We start from the raw sequence: 26,297 nt of genomic DNA on the forward strand, positions 1-26,297 counted from the left end.
ACAACTGTTTTCTGGGCAGATTAGAGGGAATGCTATGAAGAAACACTGGTGTCTATGTACCACATTATTCATATTACGACACTGACAAGATAAGACTTTCATAGTTCTGCTGCAGGCTTCGTTTAGTTCGTTCCTCCTGAACTTTAGAGGATTTTTGCTGCTTTTATCAATTCGCTGGAAGCTTCCATGACGTCAGAGGAGAAGAATCTTTTTGTTTTCTGTCACTCGGGTTTTGGGATTGTTTTATGGTTTCATGGGTCATTTACTGAAAGAGACAAGACTGAGAGGAGAAGTCATTGAGACAAATGATCCTTATATGAGACAAAGAGTTGGAAAACCTGATAGAATGTAGAAAAAAGAGCAATTCTCTCTGTTTCTTTCTTGGTTTCTTTTCAGCTTCTTTGTTATTTCCAGTCATCCTTCAAGTTCAGGAACTGTTTTTGTTATGTTTCCAGAAATAGATGTTCTGTCTTGGTCCTTTGGCAGATTCATAGTATTTTCCTTTTTTGTTCAAGGTTTGGTTTGGTCAGAATTGATTTGGCTTTGTTAGACATTAGTAATCTCTATGGCACCCCGATTAAATAATGAAAAGCCTTAATGTTGTGTTATCATGAAAAAACTTTGTATTTCACCATAGCAACAGCACATCCCATAAACCCAAAACGAAGCTTCAGGACTCTTAAGCAAAAGATAGAACTGAACCCACTCACAGTCATGTCAAAGATGTTCAGACATCAAAAAGTAAGTGAAATCCATAAAGTGTAAAGTTTTGCGACGCTGCATCAGGATTTAAGGTTACGTGTGTTGTTGTGTACCTGTTGACCGATGTTGGTGTCTGTCGGCTTCATAAAAGGACTCAGTTACCTATAGATCCCTCGTAGTTCTCCGACTCAGTGCCGAGGAAGCTGTTGACCTTCTTCACAGCTGCCATCTGGACCTCCAGGTCTGCCAGGTTCCTCACAACCCAGTTCAGGTAGTTGGTGACCTACGCAGTGACACACAAAGAGACGGGGTCATGTTTCCACTATCAAGGTAATGTTCATGTCTACGGTGTGAATCACTGGTAAAATAAATAGCCTATTACAGGGCCCTGGGGTCAAAATGAACCCTAACTTCCCTTTCTTCCACTCACAGAAGCAAACACAGCAGCTTAAAACATGCAGTATTTCACCAGTACTTGTGTTATATATTTTTCACATTTAAATTTACTTTGAATGTAGCAGAACCACTAATCACAATGTCAAATGGCCACAGGTTTGGTGTATTTCCACTTATGGTGATTTGATTAAACATGAATGTATTTATCTGTGCAGTAAAGACAATAATCAACTGACATGAAAAGATCTTAAAAGTACATTTTCATAAAGGTCCCCTCCCAGGACAGGACCTCGTAATTATGAGCCCTCTTTTGCAGCAGCTCTCATGCTTTAATGGTGCATATTCCCTCAAAACCTGCAGCAGGAACAGTGAAGATATACTGACTGTTTGTTTACAGGAGCCTCTCCTACCACTAGGCTGCACTGGCACATTACGTAACAGCTAATGCATTTCAAAGTGTAAGCTTGCCTGCAAAGTGAAGTAACACAGTCAGTACCTCTGCTCAGCATCTCATAATGACTCAGACTGAACATTTAACATTAATGAAATGCCACGTGTCCGTTTAAGATTTGACAAAAATGTCCTAAAATGTCCCTAAAAAGTACAAAATGACAAATGTCTTGCAGAGAATCAATCAGGTGTAATTACTTACAGCACAGGCTGAGAGTGGTCAGGTACTTTAGTAAGTCGGCAGGAAGTGAAACAGGAAATTAGACCAGTGACATTAGACCGAACTCACAGTGAGGGCGTACGTGAGGCCGAGGCCCACCAGGCCTCCTGAATGCAGACCATTGTGTGAGCTCCATATGGAGGCTCCTGCTGCTGCCAGCACTATCACTGCTCCGAGGTAGTCCTGCACAGACAAGGAGAAGAGAAGAAGAAATGGTTACTCATAATCATTAAAGAATAATAAAAAAATTACAGTTTTGGACGCCAGCAAACCAAGTGGCAAAAACAAAAAGCTGCCCTAGTTGCAGTATGAATGAGCTTTACATCTTTCTTCTTTTTAATAATTCCATTAAATTCACACATTGTGGACCACTGACTGCGTGGTCACCATATTTTTGCCCATCCAAGCTAAAACATGTCCTGACTTCCTGTCTCTGTGAGAACATCAGTGACCAGCCATGAGAGACAAAACTACTGAAAATAGTTCCTCACCGTTCGGACCTCCAGCCAGCGGTTGGCTGCAGACAGGAACAGGTAGGCGGTGTTATTGGTGTCTGTCAGCTCCAACATACGCTGTTTAAAACGAGCCTCGTGTCTGAAACGAACATTTGCACACATATAAGATACACGACACACCCCTCCATCCCCTATGAATGCCTTTGGTTGTTCTTTCCTGTGTTCTGGCATCCAAGAAGAGGTCTACAGAAGAAGGCAATGTCAATAAATACATTTTCAAATAAAAGAATAAATTAGTTTCCTGCGGTTCATTTTATATCTAATTTCAAGGTTTTATCATCATCTGAGTTCAGCAGTAAATCACTGCCATCTAAACCAGACTTGGTTTGGAGGGAGACCAGCAGATAATGATAATGGGAACTATCCAATGATTGCCAAGAATCTGTCGCAGCACCAGATTCACTGTTTCTTTGTGTGTGTGTGTGTGTGTGTGTGTGTGTGTGTGTCTCAGTGTTTGTATATTTGTGTGTGTACGAGGAAGAGGAAGTCCTCGGGGAGGACAGGAGAAAAACAGCGTGAGAGCTGTTTAATGTTGGATTATACCAACGATGGGAAAGAGGGTGAAGACAGAAATACAAGAAGAAACTTCTACCGCTTCCACCAATGCAACTATAACTGCAACACGAGCCACAGCTGAACGTCTGTCACTAGATGCTCGGAGTGAAACCACAACTACTGACACTAATGATGCAGCAAATAGAAGCAGCATTTAATGATGGCGCAGTGCTTTGTACCTGAATGCTCTAATAGTGGTGAGGCCCTCCGCGGTCTCAGAGAAGTGACAGAGCAGAGGAAGCTGTGTGGAGTCATCAAGGTCCTGGAGGTCCCTGAAACAGACAGACATAGACAGGGTATTCACAATATGAAGTTTAACATGTATTTGTGTATGTCTGTTTATTTTACACACCCAATGATAACTGCCTGATGTCCTTACAACTAACAGGCCAGAGGCTTTATGAAGTTAAACATTAAATCCTGTGTATTAGTAGCAGAGTAGCAACACTCAGCCAAACCTCAGTCTACAAATAAGGCCAAACTAACGCTCTATCAACAACAAACACACTGTGGACTCACTTGGAGGCCACCCGGAAGTACTTCTGGATGAAGTAGAACGCCACCGCCAGGGGGAACAAGGCGATGAGGAAAGCTGGAGTGATGGAGGAAATGACGCCGATGGCGGACAAACAGAGCAACGTGGATCTCGTCAGAGACTCCAGCGTCGGAGGAATATGCTGAGAGACAAAGAGACGATGAAATCAGATTTGGTTGGTATTTTGTGAAGCACTTTGTGTTGCATTTTAAATGGATGAAAAGTGCTATATAAATAAAGTTTGATTGATTGATTACAGATAAGCCTGTCATGCTAATGATCATCTACTTGCCTGGTCTATGATGTTGGTATCAGCTGAGAATCTGTTGAGGATCTGCCCCAGGGGGGTGATGTCAAAGAATCTGAGGAGAAGGGAATAAATACATCCAACAATACCTAAAGCACACATCATGGATGGACCACACTGATGCAGCTCAACTCCGGAGTTAAAGTGAGAGTTGTGTGCACATGTGTACCTGATGGGAGCGTGGATGATCTTGTTGAGCAGGTTGTGGTGCAGGTTGGTGGCTGCGGAAAGACCCAGAAACTCCACAGTGAGAGAGGTGATGAGGCATAACGTGATCCCAGCCGCACACAGGATGATGAACACGGGCAGGTAGTACGAGTCCTGGTGGGGGTCACACACACACACGCACACACACACACGCGCACACACACAGGCCAAAGACCATTCAAATCATTGTTTAAAACCTGATTATTATTTCAATATGGTAACATTTAATTTCTTCATGTTTGTAATTTCCATATAATTTCCTATATTTCCAAGAAGTTTCCTGTAATTTTTTGCCACCGAAAGGGAAGATAGGAATGTATTTGAAGGAAAAGCTCCATTTAAACTTGTATTTAAACTTTATTCTCCATCGTTTCTTAATTGTATGCTTGACAAATGACCAAATCTTATATCCCGTTTATTCCGCAAATCTGTCACAAATGTCAGCCCACATCTTAAAAAACTGGAAAAAAAAACCCTTGTGAGAAATCGTATACCTCCGCCTCCACAGTACCAGGCGTGGGCAGGGTGGTGTTGGCGCCGTCAGCCAGGCTGGTTCCATTAGACAGGTCTGTTCCTCCTCCGGCGCTCTGATTGGTTTTGGAGGAAGTCCAGATAGCCAACCAGTAGTCAATGGCAACAATGACAGAGTGTTTGAGAAGCTTAGAGGACACCATCAGGAAGACCATGAAGAACCCACCAGAAGACAGGTAACACCAGCACACCTGAGGAGATGAAGGGGCAGCAGGTGGATGAAATGATGGCGGCTAATGACGACATTTTAACTTAATCGATTATCTTGGGGAGAACCGCTCTGTATGAAAAGCCTGTGTGTCAAACAGAGCAGCTGTATGGATGGATTACCCTCCATGGGATCTTTGATCCTCTGTTAGTGGTTGTGGACATGTTGTCATCATCTTCTTCCTCCTCTTCTTCCTCTGATAGGATGAAAATCAGGTGTTACGTATGACAAATGACTCAATCAAGCATTACACAAAAACAACCCATCGACTACTACAAAGAGTTTGTTTGTCTCAACCAACCAGTCAAGTTGCATTTACATCCATGTCTGTCCAGACTCATTTAATATACGTATGTAGTGAGGACTTTTAATTAGTTTAATAAAAGGTATTTAGTGTTGGTGAAATGGAAGTTGTCACTATACTGACATGCTGGCTTCACTTTGAGACTATTTGTCCAGAGGAGTCCAGAGGACTGATGGAGAGCTTCATAACATGGTGCAACAACAATCACCTGAAGATCAATATCAGCACAACCAATCAGCTTGAGGTAGACTACGATGCTTCAAATATGGATGCTGCTGCAGAGGAGCTACAAACAGTAAAACATGGACGCTTCACACACGTTAAACCTGCAGCACAGAAGATCTTCACAATGCTGCAGAGTTATGCTGCTGAATGATGGACAGAAAAGTGTTTCTGCACAACATGATGATGTCACAGTGCAGCTGACCTTTGACCTTTTGGATATAAAATGCCATCACATCACATTTGTGTGAAATTTTGTTATAATTAGCGGCATTCACCACCACAGAGTTACAACATCTGGAATCCTCTCATTCAGTCCTGTGTGGTTTGCTCTGGACACTTTCTGCCAGATCCAGCATTTTACATTTCAAGCTTTATCTGCTCAGTTACATCTGATTTCTGAAAATAAGTCTGCTATGAAATTAGGGACGAGTTTAAAAAAGTGGTGAATCATTACCTTCGTCCTCATCGTCAATTTGGTTCTTGGCCTCTCTGGAGTAGAACGTTCTCCTCAGTGTTTTCCTCTCCAGGGTTGTTTGACTGTCCTGCTGTATGTCCTACACAGAGACACCATGGATTACAACAGAAACATCAGAAACAAAGCTTTTCCTGCTTTGTGTCATTGAGTAGACGAACACCGCGTGGTTAAAACACGGGTCACGTGAGACAGAGACGTCCACACGCTGGTTGTCTGCAGTTGCCAGATTTGGAGGAGGTACCTTCTCCAGCTCCTGGTCTTGTCGGTTCATCAGGGTCTTCCAGTGATCGTAAAGCTCGACATCATGAATCTGAATGTCCTTCAGGGTTCCCTCTCTCAGCACAGAGCCGTCCTTCATTGCAATGATCTGAATAAGACACATAAAAAAACATAAAAACTCTGCGGTAGATGTTCAAGTGAAGTTGAACTACTCGCTAAATGTATTCAAACTACTTTAAATGTTCCACGCAATAGCATAATTATCAGTGTTACATGAGTTCAGGCGTCTTACCCAGTCTGCATGTATGAGGTACTGCAGTTTATGGGTGACCAGGACTACAGTCCGTTTATCATCCTGCAGAAACTTGAGGATTCCCTCCTGCATCAGGTGGTCACTGAGGTGGATGTCCAGCGCTGAGAAGGGATCGTCCTACGAGACAAATGAGACAATGAGACAGAAGAGGGGCTGACAGACCTGATTCCCTCAGACTGAAATTCATCTTTATGACTGAAAGTAAGCTGGACTCGCAAATGACACAGATACAACAAACTGTGCTCAATAGCTGTATGCATCGAAACACTGCCTGCTGTTTATTGTCCATTTGGATGCTCATTATTTATCACCTCAGCAGCAGATACTTTTTCTGGGAATCATACCAGGAGAATGAAGAGTAAACAGCAAACTCTTCTTCGGATTTGTTTGGTAAGTCTGGAACCTTCAGGGTAAAATGTGACACAGTGCAGAAATACTGCAGCACGTATTTATCAACTTTTTGTACATACTTGGTGGTTTTTAGGCTGATTGGAATGCAAAATCAGCCAGTTCAGTATTTTATTTAACAAAAAAAAAACAATATTTTTTCAATAACAATATTTAAAACACTTCCATGGAAGTTTCCAGCAGTGAAAGTGTTTTAGTGTTCACACATACCTGGCCAATAAAGCCGATTCTGATTCTGGTCACCACTTTAACACTGGAATCATTCTATTTTGTCATGTCTCGTCAGATCTGTTAAGTTTTTTTGTTCACGAGCGTCATGTCTTGTCTTACACTTCCTGTTTTATTGTGAAACCTAACTCTCCTCTCGTTTCAGGCCCCTTGACTTCCCGGTGTGTTTTCCGCCTGTCTGATTGTCTACCCCGCCCTAATTGTCTCCACCTGTTCATTGTTACCTCATGTGTATATAGTCCGCGTCTCCCATTGTCTCGTGCCATGTCCTTGTACCCAGCCGTGATTTCTCTAGCTTCCTTGATCCTTGTCTCCCCGTTGTTCAGTGTTTTTTCGTAAGTAAGTCCTTGTTGATTATTGGTATTTTTCTAGCTTTGATCTTGTTTTTGTTGTTACTTTGTTCCAGCTGATTGAGCCCTTTTTGAGTTTAGATTATTCTGCCAAATTATCCTTAGCGACTTTTGTTTGAACTTTTCTGCCATACTGTTTATGAGCTGTTGTTATAGCCTGAGCACCTTTTGTTAAATAGATCATTCTTTTATTTCGAAACCTCGCTGTGGTGTCTGAGTCTGTATTTTGAGTCCAGAAAACCTCGTGCCTCCGGGCTTGTTATGATGTGGATTTACTCGTGAACATCTTTTTGTTCCGTTACTGTTTTTCTTGCTGGGTGAGTCTCTGCTATAGCGTGTGTGCTATATCGTGCTAATGGACTTGTGGCTATGATTAATTTATGCATTTTATGACGTGTGCGTATGCTGACGCATATTTCAATCCTGAGATCAGATATGAGAAGCCTAAGCAGCTGCACTTTTATCATGAAATAGCGTTAATTTAAGAAAACATTCCCTCCTCATTGTACATCACAGTTCCACTAATGACACACTACCACTCTAGACATTACAAAGTGTGATGAGCGTATCCTGGAATGCCACTGAGAGCTGTTAAAGTGGAATGCTGCTTGACAACCGAGTAAAGCTTGCGGTGGCAACAGGAAATTATGCAACTCCTCAGAAAGATAAACACATGACAGCACGGCGGAGAGGAAAGTGAGGAAGAAACGGACACCTCCTCATCCCAAAGGCCAACATGTACCATGTGCTGTATCATTTAATCAACCCTAAAGAGATGTAGGCTGAAACTAATGCAGCACAGAGAGGGTGTTGCTTCCTGGTGGACATTCATCTAATTCAGCTATACACTATAGAACTGGACTAATATGGAAAGCATAAATCAATATAAACTCTCTCTTTATCACATACATTAAAGAGGAAGCCACTCATACAACATCTGCAGTCTCTTGTACAGTTTTAAGAGCTCACCAAGAAGACGATGTTGGTGTTCTGGTAGAGCGCTCTGGCCACACAGATTCTCTGTCTCTGACCTCCACTCAGGTTGATGCCCTGAATCACAGCAGCGCACGATGAGAAACGATATCAGTACGACACCAAAAATGATTTAAAATGTCACTGAAAGATCACATATGTCCCTTCTTTGCAGAATATTCTACAACATGAGTTCTCAGGGGTGATCTGAAAGCTACTGCTAATTAAGTTATTCAGACTAACCATGTGCATCTTGGTAAATAAAGAGAATTATCTATAAAATAATAAGTGAAAAACGAGCGTACCCTCTCTCCAATCTCAGTTTGGTCTCCAAACGGCAGCAGGTCAATGTCTGGCTGCAGAGAGCAGGCGTCAATCACTGCCTTGTACCTGAAAAACACAACATGAACACCATCAGTACAGATGGACTTCAGGTCAGAAAAGATCTCAGTGTCTTCCTGCTTCCACTGAAGATCAAGCTTCGAAGTCATTTTGTAATATAAGACACTATGTTTGTATTCATGTCCACATTAAAAAATGACAAAAGCACCAAAAGAAGCCAAAAAGCAACAAAATTACTCCTGAAACTGGCTGTAATTCTGTGATGTGGGGTTTTTACCTCTGTTTATTGAAAGAGCTGCCAAAGGTGATGTTTTCCTCCACTGTAGCGTTGAGCAGCCAGGACTTCTGGGTAGCGTAGGCCACAGAGTATCTGTTCTTGCTGGGTGCATCATGGGAAACAGAAGCAAACAGACAGTTAAGAACCATAAGTCGTGCATTCATAAAGCTTCAAAGAGCAGGAGTACTGATCTGCCACTGTCGCTTCCTGCCAGTGATGTTTACTTTGTTTGCAAGAGAGCACATTTAATAAACAGATTTTCTTTATTGAAATTGAATTTATTGTGACCAAACAATGAATTAGTGATTAAATCGTGTGCTTGAATAATCCTTTAATCATGAAATACAGGTTTAATTTCAGGTGAAACAAGCTTCTTCTTTTTTTTTTAGGCTAACAGCATTTTCTCTTTGGCTAATAACCGAGCCACACATTATTCATCTATTTTTGCGCACAATTCATCCTTTGTGTAAATGTATAAGCTTCAAACTGGATAACAAGGTGACTGTTGACTTAAAGAATGATTGTTTCTAGGAAAGAACTGATTTGGAGAAGATGCCCCTTCAATGGATCATCAACAATCAATGATAGTGAAGCTTTTACAGTCAATAAGATGCAAGGAGTCTAAAAATGAGTCTCTACCACCACATATATGTTAAACGCTCTTGCTTTCTCCCCATTGTTGAAAACTGAGACTAAAAACAGTTCAGTTGGAAAGTTCCTATCAGATCAGTGCTCCTGTTCTATGCAGCTTTATAAATGCGACACCCAAACATAAAAACAGAGGACGAGAGGGGGGGATTATGTTTCGGAAGGCGTCAAACTCCACCGCAACATATAAATATTTTTTGCCAGATATGAGAGAGAAATATGGATCATGGATCGGGTTAATGATGAGCTGCCAATCACCAACAACGGCAACAACAAAATCAACACGAACAACAGCAACACAAACATAAATAGCAAGGACAACAACAACTACGGCACTTTGCTGGGAGTCTGAGCGGAATAACAGTTTTTGGGATTAAAATTTGATCGTTCTGCAAACTTACCTTATTTAGGTGTGCGTTATTTTGTGCTCCGCTAGAACATTCAACAGAATTATCGTGTCTGATCCTTAAAAAAGAAACATTTAATGCAACTTGTTGACATGATTATGAAAGGATTGTTGTATGGTTGAGCTGCTACACACAAATGTCACGCTAATGTGAGCATGTGGAGCAAACAATACGACACATAAACTCTTTTTTTAACAACTTTACAACCCCAAACATCTCATAGTGAGACATAGAGGAGAAATTCAGCGACAAAGACATGTGTGTGATATGTAATACTACATAAACAAACCTGCATGCATCGTGTGTTGTGTGTATTTGGCTTCTTATAGAATGAAAACACTACATTCGCAGAGCACTTCTGACTTTGTTTGTTTGAGTTATGGTAATGACTCCCAGCATTAAAAGCACAAACCACACCAGGATCAGATGACACAAAACCAATCACCAACTCAGTGGGAGAAGAGCAAATCGATGAACAGAAGATAGTACACTCGAAAGGCTAATGCAGTTGTTCCTGAACACACACACATTCACATAATGCTGCTGCGTCAGAAGGATTACAGAGTTTCTCTGTGAGCAAAAGACTAAAACATGAAATGAAACTTGCAGCTTCAAGGTGTGAACGAGAAGCACAACAGCTGGGAAAAATCTTCAAATCCATAAATTAACACTCTGTGTGAAGACAAAAAACTAAGCTTTTCTGAACTGTTCATTATTTTACTTCCCTCTTCTTCTGAAAAATATTTATATATTTTAATGATTGTTTTAATTGTCTGCTTAGTTTAAGTTTATTATATAACATATATGTGTAATATAATAAATATATAAAGATGTATAATAAACGTTAGAAAAATAGATAAATGGTACACTTAAAGCAACTACAAGGAACTTTCATTGTGTTGATTTTAGCGGCCCCTGTGGACAAACGCGGTACTGTTTCCACCGCCTTGCAAAGATCTGGATCTGGCTGGTGCGTACATTTGTTTTGGATGTGAGTGAAAGGAATTTAAGAGTATTCTTCATTTTTACACAGCTGTTTGCAGGACGCATAGCGATGAGGTAATGTATGTGTTTGTGGGTATGTAAGATTAATAAAGGTTTCATGACGGTGAAACAAAGCAAATTTTACTGTTCATGCGCCTTCAGTCAATTCTTTTCTTATTCTCATCGCTGCTCCCACTTCAGTATCAACCATCCCGCTTCCCTTAAGTCTTGTTCAAGACTAATCTGTAGTATCGTGCAGTAAATTGCACGGCTAATAAAAGCAGATGCAGCCTGTGTGTGTGTCCATGAACAACGCAGCCTCAAACACTACACGTCGAGTGCAGTAGAAAACAGTACTTTCTCCTGAGAGAGGCAGAGCAAGGATGAAAGATGGAGTTAAATCAGATGAGAGCGAAAGGAGGAGAGATGAACGAGGGGTCACTTCACATCCGAAACGGGAGACAGGAAGAAGAACGTATACCTCCTGACGTCTTCATCAGACTCCTCTGTCTCTGACCAACTGTCAAAGTCACGTCACTGCGTTAGAATTAGCCTACCGCAATCAACGGCGTGTGTATTTGTGCTTGTGGGTGGAAATGTGTAATAGAAGACAGAGACAAAGACAGCTAATGGCGACAGACGCCTGTCCACAGAGACACACGGAAAGAGAAAACAGAGGAAGAAAGACAGAGAAAGAAACCAAAAAAATGGAAGAGAGGGACGTGTTTTCATGCCAAAACCCAGATAATGAAGACATGATGTTAGCCTGCCAACTGTTAATCAAATTAACCTTCCCACCCAGAAAAGAAGAGCCATGTAAGTGATGCAGTCATTGTCTGTCTGTGATAATTAGGTTTCGTGGCTTCTTCGACAATGTCTCATATTTAATGAGCAGGAGGGTGTGTGCGTGTGTGTGACCCTGAGTTAAAAGATTAAGTATATTCAGTAGGCCTTTACAGAACGAGGCCCTAACACCTAACCTGCAGATTTACTAACCAAAATGATGTGCAGCACTGGCAGCTCCTGATAGATCGTCTTTTTTTCCAACTCTGTTCTTACAAAGGAAGTGCAATCTTCTTCTGAATTGACTTTAGAGTCACCGTACTCACTGACTCTGTGATCTGCAGGTCAAAAGTTGTCTAGACGTCCACAATAAAACTAGACTAAAGTTGGTACGAGGTACGTCCCAGCTATATGAACACTGGGACGGTACTGGGACCAGTTTTAAAGGAGGTAAATGGCTCAGAGTGTTTACAGTGTGCCACAAAGTATCAGGACTGCCTGCTCTTATGAAACTTGTAATGGAAAGGAATCAACACAAGGCTATAGATCCATCATAAATGGCTACAACTCATACAGACTGATGGGATCATAGCTTTGAGGCACATCAGGGTCCACTGACATCTTGAGATCAATCCCTTCCCTCCACAGCAGAGCCCTGTATTGCAGCAGCAATGGTTCATCCATTTTTCTGGTCAATGTTACTCGCCTGCGGTACCTTCTTCCTTAAATATATATGCTATGATATGTAGCTGTAACTGTAGACTGGCTATATTGACCACCAGATCAATGCTTTGTTGCACTGCTAAATGTTTTTAGCTTTTTCAGCTACATGGAGGTAAAAGTAAATGTGAATGTTTATGGTGTGTGTGTGAATGATTATGCTTCAGAAAGAAGAGACCAGAGAGAAAGTACCTTATGTCCCCTGTGTAGGCCATCTCACAATCAGGCGGCCTGATGTGGCAAGAAGGCAGCAGGTAAAGAGATAGAAACCACAGACACGCACACATGTGTACATGCAATCACATGAACAGACACACACACACACACACACTGCAAAGGTTAGTGTGCAGGCCTGGAGGCTACAGATTCTCTAATGATACAGATCTATAATTAGAGTTGTCGGGCTTTAACATGGGAGTATAAACTGCAGATAACGAAGAGACGGAAATTATAGAAATTGAGAAGATTCTCAGTAACAGGTTGTCAGTCAATAGAAGAATATACAGATCAGTTTTCAGCTGTGCATGAGAAAAAGTTGAAAAATGGTTAACCAGTATTAATATCTTTTAAGTGTCTATGTGACCCAAGGTTGCATCCATAATGTCCTGCTTTTGCTGTCTCACTCACTCAGTGTTTCCCATACTGAGACTAACAAATACTTTGACCAAAAAATGTGGTAAAAAGCTACTGAAGAGGGGCATCTATGATGGTTCCAGTTCCATCTTACATCAGTAAAGTAAGAAGACGAGGAGGATCAGCTTGTCATGGTAAATAAAAGCCCACTGATGAGTCCACTTCAATAATAAAGATTTAAAGTCATTTTAGACACATTCAGACTCATTGTTATCCATCAAAACAAAATCACCTTCAGGATAGATCATTGTTGTCATATCCTCTCATTATTAAGTTAATAATCTCCTGAGTGTTGATGTAGCAACGCTAACAAACAAATAATGACGCTGATATGGTAATGTCATGATAAAAGCATCTTTAGTATAATTCAGTAACCTCACATCTTAGCTACTGAGAGCATGCTCCTTTAATTTAATGAAATATAACCACAACTGAGCTTTTCCATCATTAACTTTTCAGTGGGGAAGCTAATACATTCAATAACCCAAACAGTCATTTAATTTTACTGTAACCATCAGAGCAGAAAATTTAATCATGCTGAAAACTGATCTTGGACACTTGACGCTAATGGACAAGTAATTTGTTCCTGTCAGGATCTCTCAAACTGAGTCTTTCATTATGTGCACAAACCAGATCATATTAATTTACATCTAACTATTACAGAGCTTTGTACTTGACTTCAAAATATAAAACATGTACTGTATGCAAGCATGCATGTGTGATGCACATAATAAAGTGTATTCCTGTAAACACCAAAATAAAGATGATATAAAAATGATTTGTTGTGTTGTGTCATATCATTCACCTTAAAACAGCTAGAAAATGAATGAATACATACTTATTTTGCAAAAACAGAATTAACAAAGTGGAACCAAGAAAGAAGAACGTTATAAAAAGATCACTGGAAACACAAACAGCTCGATGGAACACTGAACAGGAGGAGCAGTGAGTTTATGTTTATATTGAGGAATCTAACGAAAGACCTTTGCCAACATTATATAGTAATGGAAACGTATTGATTAGCTTAGAATGGCTACAGGCTAATCAGCTGGTATGGGTCCTGAGTAACACCACAGCGCATTCTTGCATATGGCGTGAGACACCGTGTCCTACGAAGTGTCGTTATAATGACTTACTTGCTCCAGTAGACTCTTCCTTCGATGGTCTGCATCTCGCCCAGCATGGCTAGCAGCAGGGACGATTTCCCACAACCCACCTGGCCCACAATCATCGTCAGCTGACCTGAACGGATTGAAAAGGTTGAGAATGTTGTTGGTGGTGTTCTCTTACAATATAATGAACAAAAAGGAGTTTGATTTTTTTCTTTTTCATTGAATTTCATATCTCGACATTTACAGGTAGAGCGAGTCAACTGTCGGGTTGGGGTCCCACGTGGGGTCACTTGATAGGCTAATGGAGTCATAGACATCAAAACCTAATACAGTATATTCAAATGTTAAAAAAAAGGTTGACCCTAACCCCACCACAGAACGATATTTTACAACATCACAGCAGTTACTAATCTCGCTGATAAAAAAATTAAAGTTTGAGGTCTTCAACTTCACACAAGCTCTGATGTTGGTTCTTAAAAACCAAACACACATACATTACAAATCCTTGAAATTCCTCCAATGACTTCACTCATTCCTAACCCCACTCGTCCCGACCATCAGCACAGTCTAACCTAAACCAAACCCAAGTCTAAATCTAACCTACTCCTACTAAACCCTGTCCCAACACTAAAATAGCCCACTGAAGATGTGACGACCACTCAGAGCGAAAAACATCTTTGCTCTGATGGAGTGATTCACACAGAGATACAAGCACGCACACACACACACACACACACACACATTTCCCCTGGGAAGTGACTTGCCTGCTATCCCAGTCATGCTACTACTAAGTCACTTCCCAGAGGATGATGTGTGCATTTATGTGTGTGTGTGTGTGTGTGTGTGTGTGTGTGTGTGGGATATACTACGCGGGCCATCTGTCGGCAGTCTCTTCAACATGACCCGGTCTCCTGACACTTGGTATTTCAGCAACATTGCTGAAATGCTGCAACACTCTTACAGCGGGTCTGCATGTTCGGTTCACTGTAACGGTGCTATTCCAGCGTGAGCATGAACTTCACCTTTTAACACTGAATAAAGACAATTACCTCCAAGTCCTGAGTGATTTATAACCTAAAAAACTGGCTTAATAAAATAAAAACCCTCCACAGGCAGCAGGAGCAAACCTGATCTTTTTGTTATGCTACTCCTGTAGTGTTGCTCATATTGGTGCTACCTGCAAATTTTGCTAAAAATTGTCTATTAACTGTTCCCATACTTGTAACTAACTAGGTTAAAAACGAACAACTAGTTTAGACTAGCCAGACTGACTCTGTGTGGGACTACAGAGCAGCACAAAGACATCACTGCTCTGTCAAACAGTTCATTCCCTGGTTTCGTGTCATCTGGATTATTGTTCAGTTATTTGGTCATCCGCTTCTAAACAGTTACCATATTTTCCGCACTATAAGGCGCACTGGATTATAAGGCGCACCTTCAATGAATGGCCTATTTTAAAACTTTTTTCATATATAGGGCGCACCGCATTATAAGGCGCATAGAAAGTACCGTGGGGTTGCATTATGCATCCACGAGATCAGGGGTCGGCAACCCGAGGCTCCGGCGGCTCTTTCATCCCTCTGATGCGGCTCTTGAAAATAATTAATTAGCATTTGTTTAAAATGTATTTTATTTTAGTTCGTTCTGTTTGAAACAAATACCGCGCGCGCTCACAGATGACAGTTTACCTGCGTAAAGATGCAGGTGACGGCGCACAGCGCGGATGTGCAGACACTGTGCGCTGATGTGCAGACGCTGTGCGCTGAGGTTCAGGAGCAGAAATCACATTAACCATGTCTGATTAATATTTTAATTGCATATTATTTAGCATCATCTTCATATTTTTTCATTGTTCAGTGAAATAGTCATTTTATTATTCAGGTTGACAGCTGACTGTACGCGCCAGTAAAAGGATGACGGCACGCAGAGAGTGGAATACCGCTGTTACTTCGGCCACGCCCCCTGACTACGATAGCCATAATTAACCAACATTGATCCACATAAAAGGCGCATCGGATTATAAGGCGCACTGTCGGTTTTTGAGAAAATTAAAGGCTTTTAGGTGCGCCTTATAGTGCGGAAAATACGGTAATAAGAAAATTACAAGTGGCACAAAACAAGGCTGCCAGACTTATTCTCAACTGCCCTTCTTTGACGAGTACAAATGATATGCATTGTAATTTGGGAGAAAAGAATTCTAATGAATTTATTGGTCAATTTTTATAGTGTTGTGAAAAAACGATCTCCACATTTTCTTGCTCAAAATATAATTTACACCAATGAAAATCATTCACATTCCAATGAGCATATAATTCTGCCATGCCCTAAAACCAATTTTTTGAAGAAATCAGTCTTGTATAGAGCCACAAGTTTATGGAATCTACTCCCAAGATAAATTCACGAAGCCAAGGATAGGAATTGTTTCAAGAGAAAACTGAGAGCACACTTGACGATGATTTGAGTTAAATCATTTGTTGTAACTTTGTCATTAGTTTCTCAGTTTTTATCTTTTCTTGTTTTAATGTATTTTACTTTGATGTATTCTTGTTTGTATACTTTTAGTATTATGCTGTGAGTGTGGACCCCAGGAAGACTAGCTGCTCGTTCAGGCGTCAGCTAATGGGGATCCACTAACAAATAAACAAATAAACAAATTTACTGTGTCACAATTACCAACATTCAGAAACAAATGTACCTAAACCAGCTATTCAACAATAAAGCCATAGAATTTCCAAAAATATCTGTTTCTAAACTTCTGGGTAATTTTACTGGATGAGGTGATAATACAAAAACATTTTTTAATGTTAAATCAACTTCTGGTGAAACACTGAATGTAAACCTGGCTGTATGTGATTTCCTGTCTGGTGGACTGGTTAGTCCTACCTGTGGGGATGCGGATGTTGATGTCTGATAGGGTGGAAAGGTTGTTTCCCCAGGTGAAGAATCCATTGGCCACCTAAACAAAAAGAGCGCAGAGATGAAGAGAAATTCAAAACAAATTGTCAGAGACTTTATTTTCAACTTGTCACATTTTTAAAATTAGGAACAGGATTACGTCTAAAATTGTGGATTCATTTATTCTCACGGTCGAGGTCTCATAGTTAACTGTCATTGTGCAACACATGACTACGTGCTGTTTTCTTGTTATGTGTGACCCACCAGAGAAAACCACATTTATGTCCTGACCCCGAGTTTAAAGAAACCTTAACACTGAGTTCACTGGTGGAAAAGCTGTTGAGATAACTCTATTACGTAACAAAGGACACAAGCTGCGCTCACGCTATTTGGGACTGGTGTCAAAGGTCATGGTGTGATACATTTCTCAGGTTCTGGCGAGTTCATTTGAATGAATGCTGACAAACTAAAAGTCATTCCAGGTGCTGCAGTCCTGTTATGTTTTAAACACTTTTTGTCATGAAAGGCTGTGTGAGGAACCCAAACCAAAGCCCTGGTCTATGCTCACTCCTGTATTCATGAGAGGGTGAATAGAAGAATAAAAAAACGAGTCAAATCAAGTCCATTTCAGTTATAGCCCAAAATCACAGAACCTACAGAGCACAACACCCTCTGTCTCTAAATTTTTCTTCACAGACTTATTCAATATCCCCAAAAATTCCTTTCCAGCTCATTCTTGTTTTTAGAACTCATTGTATTAAATCTGAACTGTGTTAAGGTTCTGAACCATGAGACAGGAGAACATTTGGATGTAAATTTCCATTTTTACGCCAATGACACCCAGATCTATATTTCCAATTTAATTTAAAACATTAAAAAATGGGGCTGCACGGTGGCTCGGTGGTTAGCAGCGTCGCCTCACAGCTAGAAGATCCGCCTGGGATCTTTCTGTGTGGAGTTTGCAAATTCTCCCTGTGCAGCGTGGGTTTTCACCGGGTTCTCCGGCTTCCTCCCACAGTCCAAAAACATGCTGAGGTTAATTGATAACTCTAAATTGTCCGTGGGTGTGAATGAGCGGTGTGCGTGGTTGTTTGTCTGTATATGGTAGGCTGGCGACCTGCCCAGGGTGTCCCCTGCCTTCGCCCGAGAGACAGCTGGGATAGGCTCCAGCCCCCCCGTGACCCTGCAAAGGATTCAGCGGTGTATAGATAATGGATGGACATTAAAGAATGACTTAAGCTATCAACTCGATGTAAAGAAGTCAAAGATATTTATGTATTGCATTATAGCGGTTTTCTGCTGCTGAGCCTGATTCTGTTCCCCCGTGCCTGGCTCCAGTTCTGGCGTGCATTTCTCAGAGCCGGCATTTCCCTCTGGGCTTAAAAACCTCCCCCTCCCAAAGCTCCTGTGCGCCTGAGCTAGCCGCAGCTACAGTTAGCAGCAAAAGTAAAGCTATCTGTCTTTGTGTCAAATTTTTCTTACACGAGACCAGAATCCTGAGTAAATATTTTGTCTCAAATGTGAAAAACAGCTTCGGATTTCCCTGTGGTATTAATTTTCCAACTGAAAAAAGCAAACAAAATGAAGCCTCCATCATTTGTGCATTTTGTATATGGTCAACATGCAAGTTGCAGAGTGCAGTCTGAAACATCTTCATGAGTCTTTCAAATGTCCCAGGGAAAGAGATCACTGCCCACCAGCAGAGGAGCATGCAACAGGCCTTCGTATCTAATCCCTGTTCAGTGATCTATCACCCTGCTTCCTGCTAGGCCTCTGTTTACATTTCTCCCATCTGTTGCATTTATTTGTTTATTTTATGTTTATTTTATCTGACAATCCCCCAGCCTTTCCCCCACTGTTCCCTTCTCCCCATGACACAGATCCCAAAAGGCATCTTAGAGATAAAAAAAAAACGTCTTTGTTCCTTTAGTAAGCAAATATTCAATAGGAGCAAAACTCATATTTCAGTTTGTTTTTTGTGGCTTAGTGGATGAGAGAAGATGACCTAACATAGTCTCATCAGATGGGTAAGGTACATCTGATTGCTGATGGTTGTTTTCTCTGATTTTCTTAAACTAAGCGATTGACAATTAAACCTCGCCAATGAACACAATATCCAAACACCAGCTTCACACTTAAAACAACTGACTGGGATAAACAAACATGCTGGAAATCACAAATTGGTCTCACAGCTACTGAGAAAGATCAGTTAAGTTTGTCAAAAGCGGGATGAGGCACAAAAAGGCAAAGCAAGGTCAGATATTATCGTAAGAAACCAGGGGAGGGAAGGAGAGCGGAAGTGGAGATGAGATACGTGGAGTGGGGAGTGAAACATGAAAATATGGAAATATGGGGTCACTGCTGGATAATCAAAGAAGGATATAACGCAAGATGCTGCAGGAAATGCTCCCGAACAGTTGTGTTCACAAGCTTCCTTTAATAGGATGAAAAACTGAGAGCGGTTTCACGTATGAAACAACCACAAAACCCAAAAGTGTGTTCCCATTTATCCCATAAAATGAAAGAAAAAACAACATAATAACAGTTTTAATGGTGACAGTATACATCGTGCAATGGTAGAAATATGTTTTGGCGGTAATGTTTCCACCGCAGGAGCTATCCCTTGGTGTCTCTGCTATATATTCAGGGGAGGCCTTGTAGCTTGTGATGTTAACCTAGCTGTCTCTGAAGTTACTGTGATTTGGGCAGCAGGACTGCTAACCACATTCTCATGTGGCGCGAGAGCGACGGTTGGTGGTGGTAATGCACCTCTAGGCTGATTTGCCAACCACCGCAGAAGAAGAGTAGGAGGCATCCCAACCGACCCGAGACGAGGGAAAAGAACTTGTTGCTAAAAGGTGTGTGACCTCTGTAATCCAGCGATTACTGTATCGTGACACATAGCGTTCCCTTCATATACCTAAACCTATGTTCAGCTATCACATGTTGTTGCACATGTAATGTATAAGAAAGGTGATTTTTTTATTTTTTACATTAAATTCTCAAATTGATTAGCTGATAAATTTAAAGCTGACAAGTAAACAAAGACAAAGTGTCACGTGTGGAAAAGCCTCAATGTTTTCCACCGCTCTCTCTCCTTAATTAGCGGACCACCGTCCGGTCGGCGGCGGCAGCGCTCCGCAGGGATGAGGCAGGAAGAGCAGCCTTCACGGAGGGGCTGAGAAAATGTTGGACACATTCACAAGGCCCTTTAAGGGGCAACAAATTCTCGTGTGAATCCTACACTTCCTGAGAGGACAGGGAGTACACGTACACACACACACACACACAAATTCACATCACATGTATGATTCCACGCACCCACAAATGACCCGTGGATGTACAAACAGTGAGGATATGAAACAGCTGTTGACAGAGTTGAAGAAATGATGGTATCAGGGAGCAGCTCCTCTGTGTCCATTGATCTCCTCATATGAATGAAATACTCGCCGCAAAGGCTGATTTTCTAATAAATACAGAAATACCAGTAGAACAAATGATTTGTACCATGATGTCAACACCAAAAATGATTATGTTTTTAAAATATATTTGTGCTTTTTAGCCATTTCACTTTTTACTTTGTATTCTCTGACATTCCTTACGATAAACGATGGCTGTCATTGTCTTCTTAAGAGATGAGGCGGATCTATATCTTGCTTTTACATTCTCATGTTTTCTCTTTTCTGTTAATTCTCCTTCTTCTGTCTCCATTTCTATCAAACTGGCAACCCATTCCTCTGTACCTAAACTTGTCTATCCCCAAAGGTCTCCTCACACTTCATGACCACAGGGGGAACGTAAAAGGCAGCAGTCTGGAAAGCTGAGTTCATGTCTCCTGGACGTGCAGCCCCTAACCATCTCTCTCAGTGTCTCGCACAGAAAAGAAAAGCCTCTTGGGCGTCAATCAGTCTGTAAACAGCTTTGGATTGAAGCACGTTGCTTTGATCGAGCTGGTTCTGCCTCTCAAGCACTTGTCTGCAGAGATCTATCAGCATTTTCTGACACCGTCGACCACCAGCAGCATCATGGCATGAAGAAACCCTTTTTCTCTACAAAGTCCATCATTCTGTAAGACGTCTCCATTGCTGCTAACGGTCTCATTGCCAGTTATCTTCTTGATTGTTCACAAAATACTCGAGACTAAAAAGTCTTAAAACTTCTACCCTTGGAACCGTTAGCCTTGCTAAGCTATGTCCTCGCTGTCTTTGACAGGTCACACTCTTTTTCTGTCCTTACCCCCGTCGTCAACCATTCCCCAACATGTGAACTTTGACCCTGACCTTTACAGCCACATCCTCTGTCTCTGTGGGTCTCATCTGCCGCCTGGTCGGCTGCTCGTAGTTGTCCATCTGGTAGCGTATTGGCTGCTTCCTGTTGATGGCTTTGGGCTGGAGGGGATAAAAACAGAGAGAGATCTGAAGTTAGTATCAACTAATAAACAAGATTTCCCTGAATCCACTTCAGTTCCTCGGGGGAGAAGAAGAAGTGCGGGGGTTCCTTCTGACATAAACCAAGAGGGATGTTCCCCCAACGGCTTCAATCCCGCTGCTAGCACATTACCCTGTTCTACTTATCCAGACACACTATATATGTACACATACAGCACTTCAGTGTCTTTGTACTTGATGTGATCATTGACCAACTGACCTCAGTGCGCAACACAATAGATATCTGCACCAACATCTCTGTATATTTTATGTATAAGCAGCTAAAGATCAGACTGAGTAGCCAGTAGCAGGAACAAGTGTAATACAATTTACGTTTTTCTCAGGTACTTGTGCACGTTAATGCTGGAAAATAGTACCACCACACACTAATTTACAATAATGCAAATGTTGATGCATTGTCTGCATAGAAAAGAATAGCAAATGTTTTTTCAAATGCATTGTAAGCAGCATTGCAGCTACTCTAGAGGCTGTAATTACATCAAAAGTGTTGAACAGATCAAGCAGCATGCTGATGATTTTACTGTGGTTAAAGTTTAACCAGTAAAGCTAAAAATATTAATAAAATATTAAGAATTCATCCACTGTTGAGTATGAATATTCTTCAGTAAATCTGGCAATCTACCTATTAGATTTTAATATTTCATGTATGCAAGTGGAACATTGTGGCCTAATTTGGGAACTCTGTAAAGCAAAGATCAAGAAGCAGAAACGGAGATCATCAATATTCATAACACGTTTCATGACAATCTGGCCAGTACTCGTCCAGATTTAACTTGATCTGGAACAACAAAGTGCCTGAACATCACCAGCATCATTCCGGCTCACTACAAGAGAGACAGAAATCTGATTTATTAATCACAACAGTGATTCAACCTGCAGTACATCCACTACATGACGTCTTTGACGTTAGCTGTTCAGAACACCCCGTCTCCAGTGGCTCTATTCTTGGAAAAGTCTTCCAGTATACAGGAAGTGGTGCTTTTACGTTTCCACTTGATTTTGCCTTAAACGGATGAATCGGGCTGTTGGTACAAGTACTGATAAGTGAGCATAAGGTTGAAAACAGAGACTTCACATTCTTTTTTACAGTGTTTGATTGATTGATTTAAAGAATAGACCAATAAAAGCGCAACAGTGGCCACTTAGCTCACAGATATCCTGGTAAGACTTTTAAAACTGAGAGTCTTGAAGTTACCATGTTACTACTTTGAGTTTCAAATGGTTTCATAAGAGGGACATAATGCAGCTGCTATGGGGCTTAATGGGGCTTTCTCATTAAGTGGAGGTAATAAAATAATGCAAATGACAACCGGAAAGACTGAAAAACTCAGTTTGAGCCCAATATTAGTGTTTGATTTTAAGTAGCTTATGTTGCCTTGATGCTATTACTGTTGAATTCTGTAACTACATAATACAGTTCAGGAAATATTCCATTACAAAAATGGACATGTTGTGTTTACAATCCTATTTGAAAACCAATAAACCTCTACAGAGCTCAAAGAGTCACTCAGCTCTGTGGTCTGACTGTCCATTTTAGACAGTGTTAATTCCACTGCAACGTAATAGTCAGCATGTGACGCAGTCGTTTGAAACTTCAGACAGCCGCAAGATTTAAGTCTGGGCTGCAGGTCACTGGGTTATGATGTTCTGTGAGACCCCCCACAGCCTCAAAAACATAACTATTAGTCATGAAGAAGCAACATGACAGTAAAGTTTCACTTAATGTCAATATCACGGCACATGTTCTATGATCTCAACCTCAGGATTACAGTGAAAAGCTGCGGCTGGCAGAGCCTTGTATACTTGGGTTGGTGCTTCCAGCTTGACTGTGTTTTTTATGTTCTGTATTACACTGCAGCAACGCGACTAACCAATCACAGCCCACCCTGAACCACAATGGCATGCAGTATTTAAAATTCGAGTGAAATCTGACATTGTTGATTGTCGTTTCAAGTGACATTTGAACGCTTAAAATGACGTTTGCATCGCTTTCAACTGCAGACATGTGCACATGCAGTTAGAGGCAGAGTCAGACTGCAGTTACACACCACAGGCCTTCAGGTTGGGATCAGTGTATCTTTTGACTCTTTAAATGCAGAATTGGTCTCTTTGATGAGCACTGAAGGAACTGGATGTTTCTCAACTTGTACATTTTTTTTCTAGTGAACAAAAAGGAAGAAATAAAAATTCTCTCGGCAGCTTGTCAGAAAAATGTCTCTGTACATGTCTCTATTAATGTCTTTAAACACCAGAAACACCAGTTTTCCTGTAAAGAGCTTTGTTCTCTTATTACTTAAATATGTATAAGTCACTCCTAAGAAATTTGTAATGATTCTCTGAATTCATTTGCATGAACTTAATGACCTGCTGCTAGTCACAGTAACTGTCCATCATTGCTCATCATTGTCTAAGTATGCGAATACTCCTTGGAGGATCTGGTCATTGCTCATTAGGATCGTATCCCAGGCAGGAATCAGGGCTGGGGTTATACAACGCCCCTGTTAAGGCACCCAGAATGGAGGGGACCCAAGTTACCTGGAGTAACATGGAAGGAATGCGTGCCGTGCCATCTGGCTCACCTCACTGATCCAAACCCTGTCCATGAGGAAGCTCAGGCTGTTTGACTCAGCACATTAAAGCAATTTATTGGCACCTTCTGTGTGCTTTGTTAAGGCCACCTGTTTTAAATAGAGGATAAATGTTTGGATCTCTCACAGACTGAAGGTCTTCATTAGCCAGAAGTCATTTAATGTGACATCTGTAAACTGTATGTGCCTCAGACACAAATTGAGGATAGTGAGAAAGCGATTTTGTGGCAGGTTCAAACATTGTTTCAGGTCCAAGTGTCCAGTTGTCATTTTCACGCCCACGTTGTGTAAGTAGCAAATGTACGAGCACCCATCTGTGCAGCCATGGGCATGTTGAGCTTAAATCAGGTGTGGCCAGGTGCTATCTTGAGGCAGCAGAAAGAGATTAAACCACTGATCAACAAGAACCTGGTCTTAAGTCAAGAGAGGCGTTGGACATACCTTAAATGCACTTGCACCATGCAACTCCATGTGCTTTAGATCATTTAAACAGGGCAGAAAGTGTCTGATGTCAACATCCATTAATTTCTGGAGTAATTTGGAGGAACTTTCACCTCCCACACTTTTCATAGATGCAATGAAAAGCAAAAAAGTATTATAACCGAAATTTATGGTGGCTTCACCTTTATTCTGACCTGCTACATGGTCTGCAATCTGAAAGACAAAATAGGTGGTTTAAATAATTCAGCTGCAAAACAGCTGCCTGACCACTTGCTGACTGCTGTGTTGCAGCTGTGTCCAGCTTTGTTGCTGCATCTGCAGATATCATCACTGAAACTGTGGCTAAAACAACAAAAACACAATCCAGACTGTCAGATAAAGACTCTAAAATCCACCTAGCTCTAAAACAAAAACTGATGTCACATTTTCCCTGTTGATGCTCAGATTTGTTGCTTGATCTGGTTTGGTCAACACTCACCACCCCCAGGTGTTTCTTCCCAGCTTCGAAGGCAACAGACATGTCTCCGTTTCTCCAGCTGTCATCTCCAATTTCGTCGCTCTGAAGAAACTCACCAAGCTTCTGGACACTGTGAACACACGCACACACATATTCAGTACGTGAATAAGTGTGATTGTGATGATACCGATATCAGCAATCTCTCAGGGGCTTAAAGTTTCTCAGGTTTCCTCCATGTTCTTGTAATGAGACGTAACACTGGAACCACATCCAGTTTGCAACACAGCATCTCCAGTTCGCCTTCCTCGTTTAGTCATGTCTACATTCCTTTTATCTGTCAGCCAGAACAGCATTACCAGCTGGCCTCAAGCTCAAAGGGAGAATGTTTTTTTTGTTGTACACAAAAAGAGACACACAGACTCACCTGACCAGAGCCTTGACAGCAAATCTGACAACAGTGGAGAGCAGGAAGAGAGGGGTGACCAGGATGTGGAACAGCGCCAGAGCGGCGAAGGCCTCAGAAGAACTGGGACCGGTTTTATTGAGGAAGTGATGCATCACAAACGTCTACAAGACAAGATTTTAAATTTGACCATCCCCTCGCTCGCACAAATAGTGTTTGAAGGATTTGCAAGTTCATAAATGATTGTCTCACTATATGCAAGTGTGGTAAAATTGTCTTACCGCAAGAACGGCAGCAATGGGAATCGCAGCATTCATGAAAACTGCACAGAAAGGAAAACAGACAGGTTTTATTACACTGTGCACCGTCATGCTTTACATGTCACATTATGGAAATAATAAGTGTGACTGCAAAGCAAGTCACCCAGAGTCGTGTGTTTTAACCAATCCTGATAAAGACTAAAGGATCTACTCTCTGCAATCACACACAAATGATTCAAACTCAGCTCATAGATTTATTTTGTGTCTTACTGGACATAGATGTGTAGAAAGCGAAGGTCTTGAGGCTGGTGAGCTCTTTGCCTCTGGTCTCCTCCACGCTGTCACAGAAGATATTCTCCCAGGCATACAGCTTCAGCAGCTTTATGCCCTTCAAGATCTCTGTGGTCTTCTTCAGACGATCTGTAGAGTGCTCCTGAAAGAGACCACACAGAATAAAAATCACATGTCCCATTTTCAACTAACAAGAGGATATTGTTAGCAACTGCTGCAAAATGATGGATTTACATCAATCTGTCCATCATCAATCTGGAGGAAATAACAAAAACAAAAAGAAAAAGTATACTGCTGCTTACTAGTGAGCTTTTTTGTGTGTCTGCCAGCTTTGTAGCTATGAGGTACTGGACCGGAGCCAGCAGAACTATGACAGACGCTCCGACCAAGGCACTCCAGCCCAACAAATAGTAGAGCAGGATCACTCCCATCACAATCTGCAAAGACACAAGGTGAGGTAGGAAAACGAGCTTCGCTGAAACATCACT

The 26,297-nt window shown here is 41.4% G+C and overlaps 1 protein-coding gene across 1 annotated transcript in view; it reads right to left on the minus strand.

Moving 5' to 3' along the window:
* Window positions 1-26,297, minus strand: part of abcc9 (ATP-binding cassette, sub-family C (CFTR/MRP), member 9) — a 48,062-nt gene that overhangs the window by 12,942 nt on the left and 8,823 nt on the right. Inside the window, exons 10-34 of the mRNA XM_041963529.1 lie at window positions 26,112-26,246; window positions 25,789-25,951; window positions 25,540-25,580; window positions 25,280-25,422; window positions 24,877-24,985; window positions 24,669-24,671; window positions 21,202-21,309; window positions 16,910-16,982; window positions 14,051-14,156; window positions 11,260-11,298; window positions 8,740-8,841; window positions 8,426-8,510; window positions 8,118-8,198; window positions 6,142-6,279; window positions 5,872-5,997; window positions 5,610-5,709; window positions 4,749-4,822; window positions 4,472-4,609; window positions 3,850-4,001; window positions 3,666-3,735; window positions 3,358-3,515; window positions 3,018-3,110; window positions 2,260-2,362; window positions 1,838-1,951; window positions 865-985 (exon numbers count right to left, since the gene is read on the minus strand). Coding sequence (XP_041819463.1) covers window positions 865-985; window positions 1,838-1,951; window positions 2,260-2,362; window positions 3,018-3,110; window positions 3,358-3,515; window positions 3,666-3,735; window positions 3,850-4,001; window positions 4,472-4,609; window positions 4,749-4,822; window positions 5,610-5,709; window positions 5,872-5,997; window positions 6,142-6,279; window positions 8,118-8,198; window positions 8,426-8,510; window positions 8,740-8,841; window positions 11,260-11,298; window positions 14,051-14,156; window positions 16,910-16,982; window positions 21,202-21,309; window positions 24,669-24,671; window positions 24,877-24,985; window positions 25,280-25,422; window positions 25,540-25,580; window positions 25,789-25,951; window positions 26,112-26,246 — 2,575 coding nt within the window. The remainder of the gene's footprint in view (window positions 1-864; window positions 986-1,837; window positions 1,952-2,259; window positions 2,363-3,017; window positions 3,111-3,357; window positions 3,516-3,665; window positions 3,736-3,849; window positions 4,002-4,471; window positions 4,610-4,748; window positions 4,823-5,609; window positions 5,710-5,871; window positions 5,998-6,141; window positions 6,280-8,117; window positions 8,199-8,425; window positions 8,511-8,739; window positions 8,842-11,259; window positions 11,299-14,050; window positions 14,157-16,909; window positions 16,983-21,201; window positions 21,310-24,668; window positions 24,672-24,876; window positions 24,986-25,279; window positions 25,423-25,539; window positions 25,581-25,788; window positions 25,952-26,111; window positions 26,247-26,297) is intronic.

Source organism: Chelmon rostratus, chromosome 22 (genome assembly GCF_017976325.1).
Source record: "Chelmon rostratus isolate fCheRos1 chromosome 22, fCheRos1.pri, whole genome shotgun sequence".
NCBI lineage: Eukaryota > Metazoa > Chordata > Actinopteri > Chaetodontiformes > Chaetodontidae > Chelmon > Chelmon rostratus.